This window comes from Hydractinia symbiolongicarpus, chromosome 14, assembly GCF_029227915.1.
Source record: "Hydractinia symbiolongicarpus strain clone_291-10 chromosome 14, HSymV2.1, whole genome shotgun sequence".
Taxonomy (NCBI): domain Eukaryota; kingdom Metazoa; phylum Cnidaria; class Hydrozoa; order Anthoathecata; family Hydractiniidae; genus Hydractinia; species Hydractinia symbiolongicarpus.
In genome coordinates, this window is record NC_079888.1 from 9,329,643 (window position 1) to 9,348,800 (window position 19,158).

Here is a 19,158-nt window from a genome sequence, read left to right on the forward strand (position 1 = left end):
TCAATAAACATTAACTACTTAACCAACAGGTTTTTTAATTTTTGTTTAAGAACTCCGTCAAAAAAAAGGTCAGTGAAAAAAAGATAGAATAAAAAAAAAAATAAAACATAAAGAATAAATGAAAATGAAATTAAAAAAACCTATTGTCTTTAAATAAATTAATGGACTGGATAAAGTATAATTGGAGGGAAAATGACTGACAGATATAATTATGAATGAATTGGGGAAAAGTACCAGGATTTATTTCCCTGATAAAAAATAATAAAACACCAAACAAAATATTTTTATTTTTCAAAAATATATACAAATTTATCACTCTTTAAAATCAGTAAAAAACCAAATATTTACAGAAATCCATTACTCGTTTCAAATCCATCAACAAATTTCCCTTGCAAGTCAGAGCGTTGCTGTTTCAACTTTCGCAATATCTGTCCATACAAAACCATATTCTTCTTCTTAATAAAGCTCAAATATTCCGTTTCTCTTAAGGTAATATGGCGGTAAATTGTTTTTCTTGCACTTGACTTACCAAAACAAGTCAAGTGATAAATGTACTCACATATTGTGCACACAAAACCAAGTGCAGAAATAGCAATGCTTATTACGAAAAGAAACCACAGGACAATCAAGACGTACTGATACAAAATGTTAGGTGATATCTCACAAATAAACGTGTTTTGATTGATGAATGTTGTTTGGATATCTGAAGTGGCTTCTTCTATATCGCACAACCCCATTGATGGTAAAAGTATGTTGCCTAGCAATAATAAACAAATACGTTAGGAATTCTTATTTTTTAAAAAATTTTTTGTTACAAAACACAATTAAAAACAATATCGATTGATTTAAAAAGAAACGGTTAGTTTTAGATTTGAGACGAATCATGTAATTGAATTATAGCTGTCAGGAGGTTCTCTAGAGAGCAAAAGCATTTAACAACACTGAGAGGAAAGAAATTTTGTTGAAATACTTTGGTTGCAGTCCAAAACAAAATATGTTTTTTTGTTCAAATACAAATAAAAATCCCAATAGAAATATGAAGATGGGCACTTCCATTAACCAAAGTGTGACCTTTTGTTTATTTCAATTTTACATCTTACAATCAAAACTTAACAACGCGTTGTAATAATAACCCAGATTTATCAAACTGTTTCAGCCTAAATGGGAATTCTGTCATAAATGTTAAATTTAGGTAAGATGGGGAAAAACACGTTCTAGGCATTTAAAAAGGTTTGGTAAAACACAAGGTATATCTGTTTATCATTATCAAGAAATAGTTTATTTGACAGACACCATAATTTAAAAGGCTGTGTTTTCACAAGGATACCCTTCCTTTTTGGTGCCTCAAAGTCGCCTGAAGGCTTAAGTCCAGAGTCTTTTTAAACGCCTTTACCTGAACATTTGAATATGTCCTTATGACTGTTGTAGTTTGTCTTCACTAAATTCCTGTGTCTTTCATTTTAGAGTTTGCAACTCTCACTTTACGATCAATTGTCACTTAGAAGCAACTCTTACTTTACGAGCAACTCTCACTTTACGAGCAACTCGGAAATTGCACTACTCCTCGTTGTTTCCAACTCACAACTCGTGTTTAAAACAAACACGTAACCTGCAACAAATAATTGTTAACCGCCAACTCGCAACCTGTGAGTTTTCTATTGTAACACATTTTCATCACGGACTCCCAGAGAAAAAGATTTGGCTAATATTTTTCTCGATCCTAATAAGTTTTTTGGGCCTGATAACAGTTTATTTCATTACCTGGTTTGGTTGACGTTTTGACAATTTTTGTTCAATGCGCTAACTCCCTCTCCCCCTCCCCCATGGTAACTCCCTCTTGCGTTTTCCCTTTAGAAACTTTAATAACTTCGTGTACAACTTGTGTCTAGATTATGTCAATATCCCTCTTTGTGATTCTATAGCACGCTAATATCCATTATCGTTAAGTTTTCTATACGTATAGAAGTTTTCTAAACTCTTCAATACGTAGAACATTAACATGCGATGAAACTCCCCTTTTGGCTTTATCAGCATTTATCAGCATTTATTAGCATTTATCAGCATTTATCAGCATTATTTTTACTACGGTTAAATGGACACAAGAGTTTCTCCCCAGACATAGAAAAAATCTCACCGCGAATTGACGTAAAAAGAAATAGCGTCAAATTATACCAGAAAAGGTCTAAACTCAGCTGGTTGAGAAATCAAACGCAAGTGAATTACTATTGAGAAAACAAAATATTACCTGGTTTCGGAGTAATCCTGTTGCGAGCTTTATTATGCGCCATTGTTACGTTAAAGTGTCCCCAGTTGATATAACTCTTTCCGTAGCCAACGAAATTACCCAGTAGAAGGTAGTCCGTCGATAAAAAAGAAGACACTGTGACAACAACGTACAATACTTTGACTAGAATATTTAACCAAACTCGAAATCGTAGTTTCTGAATCGGATTAATTCTGTAATTAAAATAGTTCTGCACAATATTGTCTGCGTCTGTTGTAAACGATTTAACAGCTCTCTTTAAGCTTACTAAATCCGAATTGACTAATCTGAATATAATATAAGGGAGATAATAAAGCACAGCTAGAGCTCCAACATAAAAGGGTAGCCATTGATACTGGAGATAATACAATTTAGTCATCGGGTGACAGGATTTGTATATCCGATTCTGATCTCTTGTCTCACAAAGACGACCTAAGGAATCAATACCATTTCTTTTAATTCGAAGTGGAATACCAAAGTAACTGCTTTCGTCTAAACGATCCTTCATCTCTTCATAAATATAAAATCCAGATATCCAACAAACGGAATGAATGAAGTCCTTCGATAACGTACTACCCTTGGGAGTCATGCATGTCACTTTATCAGAGAAATAATCAAAACCCATTATAACACTTGCCATGAGAAATATTTTCGTCATAAACACTCTGCTGAATTGATCGCAAAAACTGTCGTGTCTCGTTTTGAACTTGATTGAGATGACATCTTTTAACGCACGTACGATCACCATTACTGCATGTGTTAACTGCAAACGTATTCTTTTAATTAGTTTTGATGCAATTCAAATAGTTGATTATTTTTGTAACTTTATGTTTAACAGGAATATTTCATTATTGTCGTTATTAAGGTACTATATATTAAGATATCATCTATCAGTGTAAAGATGTCTAAAAATGTCTATAGATTTATTTTTCAACAAAGTAGATAAACAACGTAAAACAACGTTAGCAACCTTTAGGCATTTATATAATCTTTAGGTTTTTTAAAATGCTTGATGTGATTTATTTAAAGGAAGAAGGAAAATATAATTTTAACAATTCAAGAGAGAGAAGTACAATCAATGGCTAAAACGATACAGAAACTAAAAGTAAGTAAATAAATAGTAATATTAAATAAAAACAATTTTCAAATATTTCATTGTGTTAATTATCTTCTACTCTCGATTTGAAAACATCTTCAAATGTTCCAATCCACCAATCTAATTATTGCTATTCTAACCCATTCTTTCATATGATTTCTTCTTAACACGTTAAAACAAACAAACAAACAAAAAATAAGAACAAGTGCGATAAGTTCTTGAAGTTGTCTAGAGTTTACAATGTAAAAAAACATTTCTTTACTGAAGCCTCACAGCAATTTACATGAATCAGAACGAAAATTTGATATTGTTAAGCATTATTTTTCACTCCCAAACTAATTAAAAAAATCAAAAAAATGTCATGTTTGAGATGCAAAAATATGTTTATGGACATAACATTAGGATACCAGACAGCGTGGATTGCACCGAAGTCAGTTATGCAGGAAGATCTTTACAATACTTTATTGGTTGTAGTGATTCTGCTTCAGTTTTAGCCTGGATAGTTTCACTTTAATTAGCCTGGATTAGCCTCAGTTTATATTAATTTACATTTTCATTTTTCTCAAGGTATGAAAACAATAAATTTCCCTGTCTGATTTATGCTACAACATGGTTTCTATTTGCATGACTTTATTTTAATTATCACTCCATGTATTCAAGTAAAATATAAGCTTAAATAAAAAAAAACGATGTTTGCTTAACTAGCTCCTATGTTTTCACTTGCAAGTTACATGAGAGATAATGTAATGTCTCTCAGACGCTTATTGAAACTTTTAGATATGGTTCTTTACTTTTCTTAACTACCATGTAGAAACAAGGTTTTGCGAATTTAGATCACTGGGACTTGCAATTAGAATAGGCTGATTGGTCTGTTGTGAATCAACATTACCCATCATTCATAGCGCAATACTAATTTACACAATTACCGTCTCTGTGATGAGAGAAGAGACTTAATTAGTTAGTAGCAAATTTTTGATCACGTCAAATTTGTTCACAGACGCACCCACTGACTGTTTCGCCATGCCACTAATTTGTGACAGTTTAAATGAGTTGGGATGATGATGACGCGGCGGTTGTTAAAATTTAATACTAATCGGTTAATCAGTTGCTAATTACTTTTATTCAAACAAAATTAGAGCTCATGTAGGGGTGAATTCCTTTCTCTTTAGAAGGATAAAATCACAGGAAACACATATAAGTTTAACTGTGAGAAGCAATGTCATGTAGTACTTTTTTTTATTCTTGTGCGCGTCAAAAATAATGTTTATACTTTATGCATTAATAATGGGAGGAAAATAACTTATAAATGGGTTCGAACCTGAACACATGTTAAAATTAGGAAAAAAAAAATTAAGTACGGAAAATTAGGGATTCTATCCTAATGGCTGACTTTTCCTCCCCTTCGACTGTAACTATGTTACATTACCGCCTGAGATACGCATGTAATTGCTCTAACTTTCTTGCCTGCCACACAAGCCGGTTAGCGGTCATCAGATGGCACCAAATGGGCTGACAACACTGCATCTAAAGTTCGCCAGAGTGGGGACACGAGCCTGGAACCTTATAATTACAAGCTGAATGCGCTACCACTACACCATCTCTGTAATGTAGAGAACTAGTTGTTAGTCCACAGAGAGAGAGAGAGGGGGGGGGGGTCCGTCGTATATGTTTACTGCATCGCAAGGTTTGTTAGATCACAAGGTTCTCTACGTTTTATATTTTGAAAAACGTTCTTAATACAAGGATGAAATACCTGTCTAATATAGCCTTTTGGAATGCTCTAGATGTTTTGATACTCCTACTTCTTGACTGAAGATAGCTAAGGAGATCATAGAGTTTATGCAAACCGAGCGTATAGACAGTTTAATATTTGCGTAACAGTTTTAATCAGATTTGGGTGAGTGTTTTTCAAATATGTTTACTTCAACGTTTTACATTTCTATTGCAATCTAAATAAAACAAACAATTTTTTTTATAAATGAACTTTTAGAGAGGGGTAGACATTTTTTGTTAAAATACCGTTATCTGCTATCTTTTCAATACTATTCACGACAATATGTTGGTTTCTTATGTGGGATGTATTATGTGGGGTGTATAATGTGGGGTGTATTATGTGGGGTGTATTATGAGGGGTGTATTATGTGGAGTATGTAGGGAACAGGTTAGAGAACGACAAGATCTACCAGATTGCACTTCATTATCAAATCATCTAATGATATAATGTCCATTTGGTCTTATATTTTTGTCAAGTATTCAGCTACTCGTTATGTTGGTCGGAAATTTAAATTTTCGGAAAACATCTTATATGCGTAATATACAAAAATTTTGCTTGCCAAATATATTTGACTAATGGCTTAGAAAACTTGTATGAGTTATCTGAGCACAATTGCTTAGATTATTAAAAGATACGGAGCCAACAACACCTGTTGAGAATAAATGTGCAAAATTTTAAAAATTTGAAAGCAAGGAAGAAATAAGTATTTATTAATTCAGCGACTTCAGTCACGTGACCAAAAGCCGCCTCAAAATAGTAAACAGGAAGTTATCTTCGGCCAAAAAATCATAAAACAAATCCTTGGTACTTATACAGAAATAGCAATATGACCTATTTTGTGCACCTATAGAAACCCAAGCTTTTTAGCTGATCAACTTTCTAATGACGTATGTTATGTGGTCACCAGCACAAGAAGAAGCAAGTGCTATCTGATTTTGTTTTTTTTTCTAGATTTCTTAAACTGTTCATAGGAGATGTTCTCAAAACTGATAATTTGAGCTATTTTTTAGTATATACTCGATAGTGGCGATGCTTTTCTCTTATGTATATATTTGTTTATTCATGTTCTAAGTTTTAAAATATAAATATTTCGTGCATTTTTAACTGGTATGTAAAATAACATTGCTAATCTGATCAGCAAGATATCACTTAAATTCTAGTCTGTAAACTAATCCTTGGTCGTTGAATTATTTATATTGCTTTGTATTTTTTTCCTGTGGTAGATACAAATTTTTATTCTGCCGATACAAGTTTTTTTAACCTCACTTGTATTTTGCAGACCGGTCTGTATTTTACTAATTATTCCTATTGGTTAGCTTATGCATATAATTCTTGTTGCAGCCATGCAATAAAAGAGTGGAGGTTAAAAAACAAGTTTTTTTTACAGATTAGGCAACACTTATTATTCTGGTCTGTAAAATAAACACAAACTTTGAATTACTTCGATTTGTCTACTGTAGTATTTTCAGCCTGTATTTCTGATTGCCTTATAATGAACTCTGTAATTACTGTTTTCCTTCATTACAATGGCAGGCACCATGACATGAAATTGGATGATTTGATCATTTTTTAACGCATTACTTATTATTGAGCAAGAAAGTGTATAGATGGCTATAATCTTTTCCGTTCGCCGCCCTCTCAGCCTCCGCCCTCTTACTCTTCGCCCTACGGTGTCGTAATATCTGCAATGCATACAAACCTGGTTATGTTATCACCACATTGTGTACATGTTATCCCTTTTGATTTGCACTCGTTATACGTATGATTCGGGTTGTTTATGTTGTTTTTCGTGAAACAAATCGCAACTTTTGATGCCAACGTATTTAAAACTACAAAGTGACGATACGAAGTGATTAAAGTCTTTTTGCTGTATATATCAGCAATAACTTGTTGAGATTTTGTTAGTGTTTTTGAATAGTCTTAAATAGGAGCTGAAAAAAAACTAAGCCTTACCTAGAATATCAAATTTCAGTTTCTCTCATTCGAAGGTTATACGCAAAAGAATGTATTAGAGCAAGTCTCGAGTTCAAATTAAGCAATAAACATAAACTAATATCTCATAGCAAACCCCGCATGGAAATCGACATATCAACAGCGTGGTCACATCTTCCCCTTGTAAATGGTGGTGAAATTAATTATGTTTTGTTTGGATGAGTGAGTGAGACTAATAGCGCGCATAATGTTATAGAAGGAAGGATTTCCCAACAATGATCACGTGAGTAAAGAACAACAAAAGTAACCAATCAAAACGCATGGTCCGTATTCTAACCGCAAAAAACTCGTTTGCGATCCAACGTTATTTCTCTCACCTTAGTATTCCACTTTTCCGATGGTAAGAAAAATTATGCTCGGTCTCCTTGCTTGGATAGCAGATGTCACAATCGTTTTTCGTTTTTTGAGTGTGTATTTAAAGGTAGCAAGTAGTAGTAAATAGTAAGATCCTTAACGGTTGTCTTTTGTGAAATTTAGAAAAAAAAATAATTTGCGTATATACGTTGTTTTTTACCAACATTTACAAGAAATTTTCAAAATACAAGCATTTTTCGTTTTAACATAAATATTCTTAACTTTCAGCAAAAATCATTCGGATGTATTGTTAGCATATTCTTAGTACAGTTAAGATTGAGATATCTAAGAATGCACACTACAGTGGAATCTCTCTAAAGCGGACACCATTGGTGCAAAAAAAGTGTCCGTCTTATAGAGGTGTTCGCTTTATAGAGATTGTAAGTTTTTTCTTTGCTTTATTCTTTTCAAATCAAGGACATATAATTTAATGAATGTGAACTTGTATTACTTATACGCTCTACTCTACAAAAGCAAATACCAACTAAAAATACATTGTATTTTATAATTTACTCGTAGAAATCTCGAATTGAAGTTTGCTTTCTTTTTTAGATTTGGAGTTCCTCAACTTTTTTCATAACTGATGACAGCATTCTTGACTTTTCTCGTCAATAATTGTTTTTTTTCATGTGTCCGCTCTTCACAGAGCTTTTTTAGGTAAAAATGTTATTTGGTGCGAAAAAAGTGTCCGTTCTACAAAGTGTCCGTCTTATAGAGATTATCTTGTGAGATTTTGACCTGAAATCAGTGTGTTCCAAAGAACAGTGTTTGTTATATAAAGGTGTCCGCTTTAGACCATGTCCGCTTTAGAGAGACTCCATTGTAGTATAAAAGATCACCTCTAAGGTACTGTTGTTGAGCAATCTGATTCAACCGACAGACAACTAAATTTTGTGAGGAAAATCTTGAAATTAAACCTGAGAGAAGATATTTTACATCAAAGATATGATACAACTTTACATGAGTTAACAAAAAATAAAAAAGCAAACATTCATAATTATACACAATCAGGATATTCTTAAGTTTTTGTCTAATTTCATCTTTAATATTCTTACAAAGTAAGTTCCTATTAAAAAATGCTTGTCATCAATCTTTTCAAAATTATTTTAGGGCAAAAAAGGATTGCGGAAGAAAAGAATGCGGAATTAACTTTTTTACGAATTTGCTTGTTTTCGTAAACAAAAAACCTTGAAGTTACTATTTCGTAATTTCAAAAAAATGTACTCATTCTCAATTTTTGATTCCGTATTTTACACAAATCTGGAGGTCCTATTCACAAACTTAAATTCCGCAACTGTTTCTCCAGCAAAACAATCTCTTCCCTTAAAGGTAAATAGATCCAGACTAACAGATAAAAGATCTGTATAGCTTGATTTTCTTCTCCTTTCAACGTTTATTTAACGTTAATGGGCGTGAATAGATGAGCGCCCTGCCGCCTTGCGTCACTTACGTTTTTTTTGATGTGATCTTTTCATCACAATTTCTATTAGCTTTTACCTCAAAAATAATGACAAGATTTACAGAACATAACATATTATTAGATTTAGAGTAGAGAACTTATGAATTTAAAAATAATTCCTTCCAAATGCCACTGTTTAAATAAAAATTATAGTAGTTACTTATATATCTCGAATCAGACATTATAATATTAACATATTTTTGTTTTCTTTACAGCCATCTAGTTCTACTTCATTCTACTTTTTTTCACACAGTTTGCGCAATACGCAACTAAGCAGTGATCACCAACAGCATATCCACAATCGCTCCAATTTCACTTTTAATCATTAGATTCTTTTATGCGTACGATTCTTTACATTTGATAAGCTCGAGTTCAAGCTCTAGAAACAGAATGAATATTTATTAGTTAAACCATTGTCTATCTTCTAAACATCTTTATTTTTTATTGTACTGTCCAACTTAACAATTTTCCCAACATAATGGGAGCATTTTACGATAGCTACAAAAAAGGTTTTAAGCTGGAGCTCAAGCTTTTAAATGCAAACATCAGAGCGGAAAATAGTAATTTTTGTTCTGGCATTTTATTTTTAGAAGAAAAAATTTATGGGATGTTAGTTTTCATTAAAATCCAGGAAAAGTGGAAAACAAGTCCATTTAAGACTTGCCTTTCAGAGAATATTTTTACAGGCTTAGTCGATAATTATTAAAGGCGGTACTTTTAGAAAGCAACTTTTTATTTCTTATTGTCTATATTTATCGCACTCTCTCCGGCTCCGTTCTTACCAAGGCAACGCTACCTCCCTAGGTAATGCTACCTTCATAGAGACATGTTTCCTCAGCACACCACCAATAAACAAAAACCAGCCGTTTAAATAGGAAATACATATTTTAATAAAAACGATAAATATACTTCTTTTTTTATTGATGAATAATGCTTAAACAAATCCGTTACTCGTTTCAAATCCTTCCATGAACTTGCCCTGCAAATCAGCGCGCTGTTGCTTTAACTTCCTTAATACATCACCGTACAATACCATATTCTTCTTCCTAATGAAAGTAAGATATTCTGTCTCTCTTAGAGTTATGTAACGGTAGATAGTTTTCTTTGAAGTCGCGCTGCCAAGACGATACACCTGCTCGGCAATGTTGCTCACCAATCCTAAGATGGACATTGATATGCTGAGCACAAACAGAAACCAAAGGATAATTAGAACGTATTGGTACAGAATGTTGGGTGATATTTCGCAGATAAATTTATTTATGTTTTCGGTTGATGACGAAACATCGGCTGTTGCTTCATGTATGTCGCATAATCCCATGGATGGTAAAAGCTTGTTTCCTAAAATTAAAATGATGACAATTTAAGAAAAAGGACACATGTAACTAACATATTTTCTGAATGAAGAAGTAAAAAAACAACTTTTCGGTTAATATAACATCGCTTAAGGTTTTATTATATTTATTAATGTCTATAATTTTGTTATTTTGTCATTCAGAGCGAACAGCTTAATATTGCGTCTAAATCATTTTGTTTCTCTTTCAAACGGTTCCAAGTAACATTCTTTACATTATATGGGTGCAAAGCATACAGTTTTATCAAACAATTTCATAAAGTTTAGAAAGTTTTCGAGGCAAGTGAGAAAGTCAACAAAACAAAAGAAAAAGTGGAAAGCGTATCCTTAATAACCTAGTGATCAAATTCCCCTAAATAGTTATTGGATGATTCTGCATCGACATAAGGTGTGGCATTATATGCAGAAAAGGCTTATATTTCTTCCTTAAAATACGCCACAGAACGCTGGCTTTTTGAATCTCTTTTTATTGACCAACAATCAGTTATAGATGATTTGCCTATAACTACAAAAGTTTACGAGACATATAATTTTGTGCGTGGACACACAATCGTAGGTAAAAGAAGAGGATCAAAAGACAATAGGATTGTGTTTTAAGTTCATACAGATATTTGAAAGCACGACATTTTAAAAAGCAGCGAAATAATTTTTTTAACTATGTTCTCTTGTCTTAAAAAAGTTTCACCAATTTTAAGCGTTTTTTTAAATGACATGTCCATTGTTTTTAAAGCAAAATCACCGTGGCATGAAAAATGATCTATTAGGACAAAAATATTTATCAAACAATCGTGCATTTTACGATTGCCAAACCATTGTTTACCTGGTTTTGGATCCACTCTCTCTCGTGCACTGATGTGAGCTTCAGTGGTGTCTAATTTTGTCCAATCCAAATAACTCTTTCCGTAACCAACATAGTTGCCAAGCAACAAGTAATCCGTAAAATAAAAAGCGAACAAGTTAACCGCTACGTAGATCATTTTCACCAGAATATTCAACCATACACGCTTTCGCAATTGCGACAATGGGTTGATTTTGTAGTTGAAATAATTCTTCACAATACCATCAGCATCCGATGTTGATTTTAAAGCTCCCTTTAAGCTAACTAAATCCGCATTGACAAGGCGGAATATGATGTAAGGAAAATAATATAACACCGCCAACGCCCCAATGTAGAACGGCATCCATTGGTATTGCAAATAGTAAATTCTTCCCATTCGGATGCATGTGCTGTGGACTTTATTTAAGTCTTTAGTCTCGCATAAGTGTCCATCTCGCAAGCCGTCATGCTTAATCTTATGTGGTATTCCATAATAACCACTGTCTTCCAGACGATCCTTCATTTCAGCATAAATAAAGAGTCCTGATATCCAACAAGCCGAATGGATAAAGTCTTTAGAAAGTGAGCTAGCTCGTGGGACTATACATGATACTTTATCAGAGAAATAATCAAAACCCATTATAACACTTGCTATGAGAAGCATTTTTGTCATAAACAGTCTGCTGAATTGATCGCAAAAACTGTCGTGTCTTGCTTTTATTTTGATGGAGATGACATCTTTTAATGAGCGTACAATCATTATTGCGTGTGAAGGATAAACAGATTGTGATTGTAATTTGTGGGTCTTGAATTACTAGGTAGAACACATTCAACAGCAAACGTGGTTAACTGACTTTTGATATAGTAGCATGCCACTGCTGCTTGTTTTTTTTTTTTCCTGAAATAAAAATAAATCACGTTTGAAATATTTATGCGAACAGCCAAGAATGAGTTAGCGCATTTGCAAATTAAAACATACATTTTAATCAAAGAATTGGTCCTCAAGAAGTTGTCCATAAACGCCTTGGCTGGAAAACGTTTTTTACAAATATTTGCAGGTCTTTCAAACAAACAAAAAGAGAAACTTTTAAAAATGCAAATTTTCTTTTTCAAAATTAACTATTTCGGTAAATGAAATATGGCTGAAATAATGCGTTATTAATTAGCTACTTAACGTAGATGGTGCAATGGTAGCGCATTCGGCTTATAATTTTAAGGTCTTTGTTCGAGTCCCCATCCTGGCGTAAATTAAATACAGGTTGCTAGCCCATTTGAAGTCATATACTGACTGTTAAATGGCTTGTTGGAGCAAAGCTATACGTAATGGTTGCAGATAGAGGGATGAAAGAGTGTAAGAAAATAACGGGGAAAATTTCCATCACTTCTTTACTTATTAAATAAAAAAAATTAAGTCTAAATCACAATTTGTGCCCTTAAGAATCCATGGAAGAAGTATTAATCCAATTCAGACGAAACAATAGAAAATTAATTAGGGATATTCCTTAATTTGTCATTTTTTGTATAAGGAAATACGTTCATTTAAACAAAAAAGCAACAAATCATTTCAAAGAAAAGGTTCACTTACCTAATTGACAGAATGGTTTTGAGATGCAGTCAACAGAGAGGGTTCGTGCTAGCTGACTAAGAAAGTTAGTCACGTATTAATTCTATCTCGTATCGCCGGCAAAAAGGGATTATTAATTAAAATTCCCTCACAATATTATTGTTGTTTTACCCTACCCCAGTGACTTTATTTTTAATAATTAATAGCTAAATATATTAAAAAGTAAACTTTACTGGCAAATAACAGATGCGTCTTTTAAATGAAAATTATTCATACTTTCGTATTTGTTTGTTCTAAGAGATCATTGGGAGAGAGTGGAATGTTCACGTTACCACCTTCTTGGGAGATCTTTCTTAATTTCAACACGAGTTTCCCCAGTTTCTTTCAAAAAATCATCTGTTATGGAGAGTTGTTAGTCACTAAATTTCGTCATGTCAAGTTTATTAGAAAAATTATTTCTATTTTGAATTTTTATTAAAGATGACCAAAATAAATTTTATTATTTATAAGTGTTCATATTTTCTTTGTGGTACGCCCGACCGTGAAGTTTCATGGTAGTGTTAGACTTGCGTCAACTTTGCGAAAGCATAAAATATTTATCCATATTTTATTTCACAAAAAATTAGACACCAAGTCTAGTTTTTGTGATAGCCGGGGAGAATACTTCAAATTAAAGTATACAGCTACTTAATTTTAAAACCTCTATATTAATGGTACCCGGATTTTGTTCGTCTCTGCGCAAAATGGTACAACAGTAGCGATACGACACGAAATGCGATATATAAAGGACTTGTGGACTCGTGGATTTATCCACGTACCACCGAATAATCTGTATAAAACTAGCCATTGTCTGCCTGTATTTGTAACGGTTTTAACCGCACACGAAATCTTAAAGCTACAAATAACAAATGCGATATAGTTTTGTCGTCTTTGCTATGACAGGAAAAGTCACATGGGTTTTCCACGGGCTAACGACTAGTCTCTGTATTAATAATACCTCGTTAAAAATGGTGGCCGAACCGTTACTTTGTGCTAAGGTGGTACGGAATAGCGATATATATGTCAACGGACGATGTTGCTAGGATCGGAATACGTACGAAGGCCAAAGACAGGGTTTTTTCCACACGCTAACGACTAACTAGTCGTTGTAATTATAATATTTCTAAATGGCAAATCATTTCAAAAATATCATATCAAAAAGCTGTTTCGAAATATTTTCAAAAGCAAAAAAGTTGTGTCGAAATATTATCGAATACAAATACTCTAGTCACAATATTAGCGAAAACAAAAAGTCTAGTCAAAATATTAGCGAAAACAAAAAATCTAGTCAAAATATTAGCGAAACAAGAAGTCTAGTCAAAATATTAGCGAAAACAAAAAGTCTAGTCAAAATATTAGCGAAAACAAAAAGTCGTGTCGTAATATTAGCGAAAACAAAATGTCGTGTCGTAATACGAATACTTTTAATAAAAGTAAAATTGGGTATTTATCAACCTCGTCCCCAGGACTATTTGCTTCTCAACGGCGCTGCGCTTTCTGATAGTTCTAAAAGGTGCTGGGTTCGAGCTTGGGTATTTATTACACATGTTTATTCGAGATGACATTCAAATATTTTTGCATCTATTTTTTTGTACGAAATAACAGGAGAGAAAATGTTACAAGTTATTATATTTGGGGAAATTGTCACCCTTTTTTTCTCTCTGTACCCATAATAGCTCTAATAGTTAAAATACCCTTTATATATTTCACTCAAGACTAAAAAATAAAAGAAAAAATCACATTCAATGCTAGTGAACCACAAAATCAGCATTCTCTTTCCTTGTTTCCTTGCACCCTAAACCGTTAATGCAGATCTCGCTATCAAATTCATCAAAACGGCAAATGCCTGCGGTACAAGCTTGCAAACTCTGGTGCGATGAGAAATTATTTTCCCAAAAGACATATATATTTGAGAAAATACATAACTCCTTGTCAATTGTTTTTGGTTTTGTTAAAGTATTTTTAAAGGAATAGACCATTATCGGAGTGGAAAATCAGGAAGTGTTGACCTTAGACCATAATTGTTGACAAGAGTTAATGGCAGAACATGTATAGTTTAATTAATAAAATTAAAAAATTCAAGAAAAACTCACTAGTATAACGGAGTAGTTGATTTACTTGAATTTCTCACGTCACGGTCTAACTTTTACTCATTAATTAATGACTCTGTCCTTTAAATTAATATTAATAAAAAAATATAAAAAATGCTTATTTTTATAAAATATTTATGGATTTGTAAGGACGTGGAAAATAAAATGAAAGCATAGTAGGTTATTTGCACATATGTTTGCAATAAAAAAAGAACAAAATTCGTTAAATATAAATTTAATAAAATGTTGAAGAAAATTAATAATTAATTTTTTTCTTCATCTCATCTTGAAATCCAAGTGTACAAAATTAATAAAGTTGACTAAACAACATATTATTATTATAACTGAAAAGTTTTTTTTATATATGCTTTCCAATTTGAATATGTTAAATTTTTTCTTATGATTGTAACTTCGGAAGTTTTTCATTTACCTAAATTCCTTAACATGGCGTGAAATTTTATAACAAATAAATAAACAAAAATTAGTGCGCGTGCGCTACTTATTTTTTTTTCGACCATTACATTAACCAATTATTTGCCATCTCCTTTTCGCGCATACCAACTGCATTGGTTAAATTTAGCCGCCTGCAACCACGAGCTTATAAACGGACGTGAGTATACGATGTGGGCAACTTATTAATTGATCAGGAAAATGTGAATATAAAAACTGAATGAATGTGATTTTAAAGCATCATTTAAAACTAATAGAATGTATAAAGATCATCTACTCATCTGACATAAATATTTATGAAATTCCTTTACGGTTTATATAGAACATGTACGATTAGATCTTTTATTTTTCGAGGAAAAGATCAGTTTACGTTTTCTGCAACATTTTTTAATCCACAGTTCTTATAGCAGTGCTATACAACTAACTTCATATTAATAGTAGTAGTTTCGTGGGCTGTCTATATGAAATCAGTCTAAGATTATTTAACGTTTGGAAATTTCCGTTATGTTCTTCTGTCCATGGATGTACATCTATGTTATGTTCTTCTGTCCATGGATGTACATCTATGTTGTGTTCTTCTGTCCATGGATGTACATCTATGTTATGCTCTTCTGTCCATGGATGTACATCTGTCCATGGATGTACATCTGTCCATGGATGTACATCTATGTTATGTTCTTCTGTCCAAAGGTTATGCAATGAACTAAAGGTCAATTTTTATTTGTACATTCACCAGAAACTACTGAACGCCAAATTGCAATTGTGTATGCTCCCATTATAACTAACACTGTATTTTACAGGTGTTTCTTACTAGCTCATGTTGGCTACTACTTGTGAAAACCAAATTCACGTGTTAGCTTGCTTAGTTAGTTTGGAGTGGCAGTCAGAATTAAATTTCACTTAAGTCACGTTTGTCGTGAAGGATGCCTTTTTATTTTTGCATTCGGTCGTTTTTTATTTTTTTTACTTCAGTTGCTTTATTTTCAAGAATTTCAAAAATTTGCTTACAAGATGTTGTTTCAAGCGTAAACCCTCCTCTGTTTTTAAAAGCTAAACTGCTAGTCAGTTTTATACTTTTCCCTGATATATTGCAAACGGGATACATTGCTAGATTTAACGATCGCATTTGCAATTAAGGAAAACATACAGTCAGATGAACCTTCCTCAATGATATCATTCATTTTTGAGCAATATTTGAAAATTAACAACATTTTCTCTTCAAATTAAAGTGACCTAATTCTATCCGTTGTGCATGCCTACGTTTTGCTACCGAGTTACCGTGAATTTAAGCAGTATTGCGGATTGTCTACAGATCTTGACAACGTTAAAAAAACATGAAAAAAAATCAGGTTATATTAGATCTTGGAAACCTTGAATATTCTTCATTCTCTGAACAGGAACCTTAAATTCTTGAAACATGAATATATCCAGAATCATTTCTGTCTAATTATGAAACATTGTTACGTAGATAAATGTTTCGTTTGCACTGATTTAAATAATTATTTTTTCATAAGTTTAAATGTTCCACGGTCATTGTGTAACTACATATTTTTGCGTCCGTATGCTCTGGGTTGAATATTGTAAAAATTGGAGTAACCATTCTTTGTCCGTTCTTTGTTAGTAGGAAATAGAATTTTGTAGGTTTGGGTGCCATTTGGCAGAGTATGTGGTAGAATATGTTATTTTTTACCTAAATAATTTATTATTTTAAAAGATTGTATTTAATTTAGGTTGTCTTAAGTAACATTTTTTCTCTCTATAATTGTAACTTTTTATTTTTTATTTTATTTCATGTTATTTTTTTCTTCTCTTTTTGCTACAGTCCTATTTTTCTTTCGTGATGTTTACAAATATGAAAATGGATTAAATGGACGAGAAACTTTACGTAACTACAAAATTCATCTTCTAATAAACCTTTCCCGAATTTCCCAATTATGTCAAACTCAATTGAAGATACTAAAAATGATTATATCCCTAAGTTCCTTAGCAAAAGGTAAAACAAATTACCTAATTTCGTAAATATTCGCTAAGTGTCTCAATTGCGAGCTGAAAATTACGGTTAAACCCTTCATATAGCCGAGCTTTCTAAGAATATATCTCCTTTTCAAAATAATTACTTTCTTCAAATCTAAATAAAATCCAACCAGAATATTATATTGCTTTGTATTGTCATGATAATTTGATATTCTATCTGAAAATCCTTATTTGAAGAGCATAAAACCAGTTTTAAAATTTCGGATGACGTCATAATTATTTTAATTTATGAAATTCTGGTAAGGTGTATTGTAATATTATTTTCTAGCTATGTCGGAAAGTAAAATTTAATGACGCATGAAACACCTATTACCTATTCGCAAAAAATGTCTATATTTTCTAAATTGCGAAATAAAAGTATATAAAAGTGTATATTTTTTGTAAGCTAGATAAATTTCGTATCAAAAAGTGTAAATAAGACTTACAAGGTGCAGTGCAGTAGTGACACTACAAGGTGCAGTCATTTAAAGTGTATCGTATAAAAACCACACTAATAAAAATTATTGCATTTGAGCATAAAATAATGTCTCTTTTTTGCTTTTTAAGGTCTAACTGCGGAAAGTTTCTTTTCATGCTTTTCTATTCTAATTCTTTACCTGTGATAAACCTTAACAATTCAGTTTTAAAAAGAAAATAGACAACATTTGAGACCTCAGTATGCCCAGAGCATTAATATTTTATTTTTTTTCTCCATATTAATAAATGATTGTACCTTTTAGCCTAAAACGTTGAGATGTAGCAAGCAAAATTGTTTATTGAGACACGAGATTTAAACTTTGTAAAAAACTTTATTGAAAAAAACTGAGAAAAAAACATTTTTGTTTTATACTTTCCCTTTTTTCATCTTTTTTCAGGTAAAAATTTATATTTTTTATTTCGGACAAATATTCTATGAATTATAAGCTTTCCAATGATATAAAACCAAAAATCAAAGCGGAATATATCTGCAAGAAATAAAAAAAGAAGCCGAAAAAAATAAATTTGTCAAATCATGCTGACAATAAATCCTTAGCAACCATTCTGCTTCGTAGCCGCATTTGTGGCGATAGTTGTCAAGGATACCATTACTTAGCATTATGACAAATGATTTGCATGATCACAGCGATGCGCTTTTTCTCAGCTTAACAATACATCAATTTAACGAACACATAAAACTATTTACTCCTATAGCATCTCCGCAATATATGTATTGCTTTAAAAACCCTTGGGATTCATTGAATGCATGCTTTTATTCAAAGCACTTTGATTACTTTAAAGTATAACCCTGACTGGTTTCTACTGCTTATTTAAAAAAATCTGATCAGCTAGGTCAAACTACAAAAAAACTATGTGAGAACTATAATTTTAATCAATGCTACCTAATATATTACCTAAAGGTTTTCGAATTTCCTCTACGTATATTGAAAATACGTTTGTCTTATAAAGTGTTACCAGCATATTTCAAAGGCTGCTTATTTGAAAGAAAAATATAGTAAATCTTGTTCTCGACAAGGGATTAAAAAAAGAAAAGCTTAATTCTCTTGTCACAAGCCTGGTAGCCGGCAGATTCAAAATGCCATCTGGAACTGCAAAGTTTGAGTTTTTATGACTTATCTAACGGTGTATTCTTCCTAAAATATGTAATGCTCACTTTCAGCTTCGCAGGCCCAATTAGGGTCAGCCTTCTACCGGTCTATGGGGACATTCACTCGTCCATTTTGAAATTTGCGCCAAGGGGGGTCGAAACACGGTCTCAAAGCGCCAGAGTTATAAATATGCTGCGGCGCCAAAATATTCTTAGCACGGTTAAGATTGATCTAAGAATGTAAACAGGTGTAAACTTCCTCTTATGGTGCTGACAGACAGACTAGATGTGGGGAAGAAATATTTCAAATG

General features: G+C 32.4%; 2 protein-coding genes across 3 annotated transcripts; both read right to left on the reverse strand.

Annotated features, from left to right (window-relative positions):
* Nucleotides 1-2,222: 2,222 nt before the first annotated feature.
* LOC130625129 (uncharacterized) lies at nucleotides 2,223-3,011 on the reverse strand. The gene has a single exon (XM_057440199.1). The coding sequence runs from the start codon at nucleotides 3,009-3,011 to the stop codon at nucleotides 2,223-2,225; it is 789 nt and encodes a 262-aa protein (XP_057296182.1).
* A 5,715-nt stretch (nucleotides 3,012-8,726) lies between these two features.
* LOC130626046 (innexin inx2-like) lies at nucleotides 8,727-13,031 on the reverse strand. 2 transcript variants are annotated; one of them, XM_057441156.1, is made up of 4 exons: nucleotides 12,692-13,031; nucleotides 11,110-12,004; nucleotides 9,890-10,276; nucleotides 8,727-9,317 (listed from the first exon to the last, which is right to left on the reverse strand). In XM_057441156.1, the coding sequence occupies exons 2-4, from the start codon at nucleotides 11,864-11,866 to the stop codon at nucleotides 9,274-9,276; spliced, it is 1,188 nt and encodes a 395-aa protein (XP_057297139.1). In that variant the 5' UTR covers nucleotides 11,867-12,004; nucleotides 12,692-13,031; the 3' UTR covers nucleotides 8,727-9,273. The 2 variants fall into 2 exon arrangements, with proteins under 2 accessions (XP_057297139.1, XP_057297140.1); XM_057441157.1 differs by lacking the exon at nucleotides 12,692-13,031 and having other exon boundaries at nucleotides 9,848-10,276; nucleotides 11,110-12,654.
* Nucleotides 13,032-19,158: the final 6,127 nt, after the last annotated feature.

What these genes read in the sequence shown, in the direction of transcription:
- LOC130625129 (XM_057440199.1), bottom strand. Translation starts at nt 3,011, where the DNA reads ATGGTGATCGTACGTGCGTTAAAAGATGTCATCTCAATCAAGTTCAAA.
- LOC130626046 (XM_057441156.1), bottom strand. Translation starts at nt 11,866, where the DNA reads ATGATTGTACGCTCATTAAAAGATGTCATCTCCATCAAAATAAAAGCA. An exon ending in GAGAGTGGATCCAAAACCAG is followed by an intron (nt 10,277 to 11,109) that starts GTAAACAATGGT and finishes TTTTAATTTTAG; the next exon opens with GAAACAAGCTTTTACCATCC. An exon ending in CATGGAAGGATTTGAAACGA is followed by an intron (nt 9,318 to 9,889) that starts GTAACGGATTTG and finishes TTCTGTTTCTAG; the next exon opens with AGCTTGAACTCGAGCTTATC.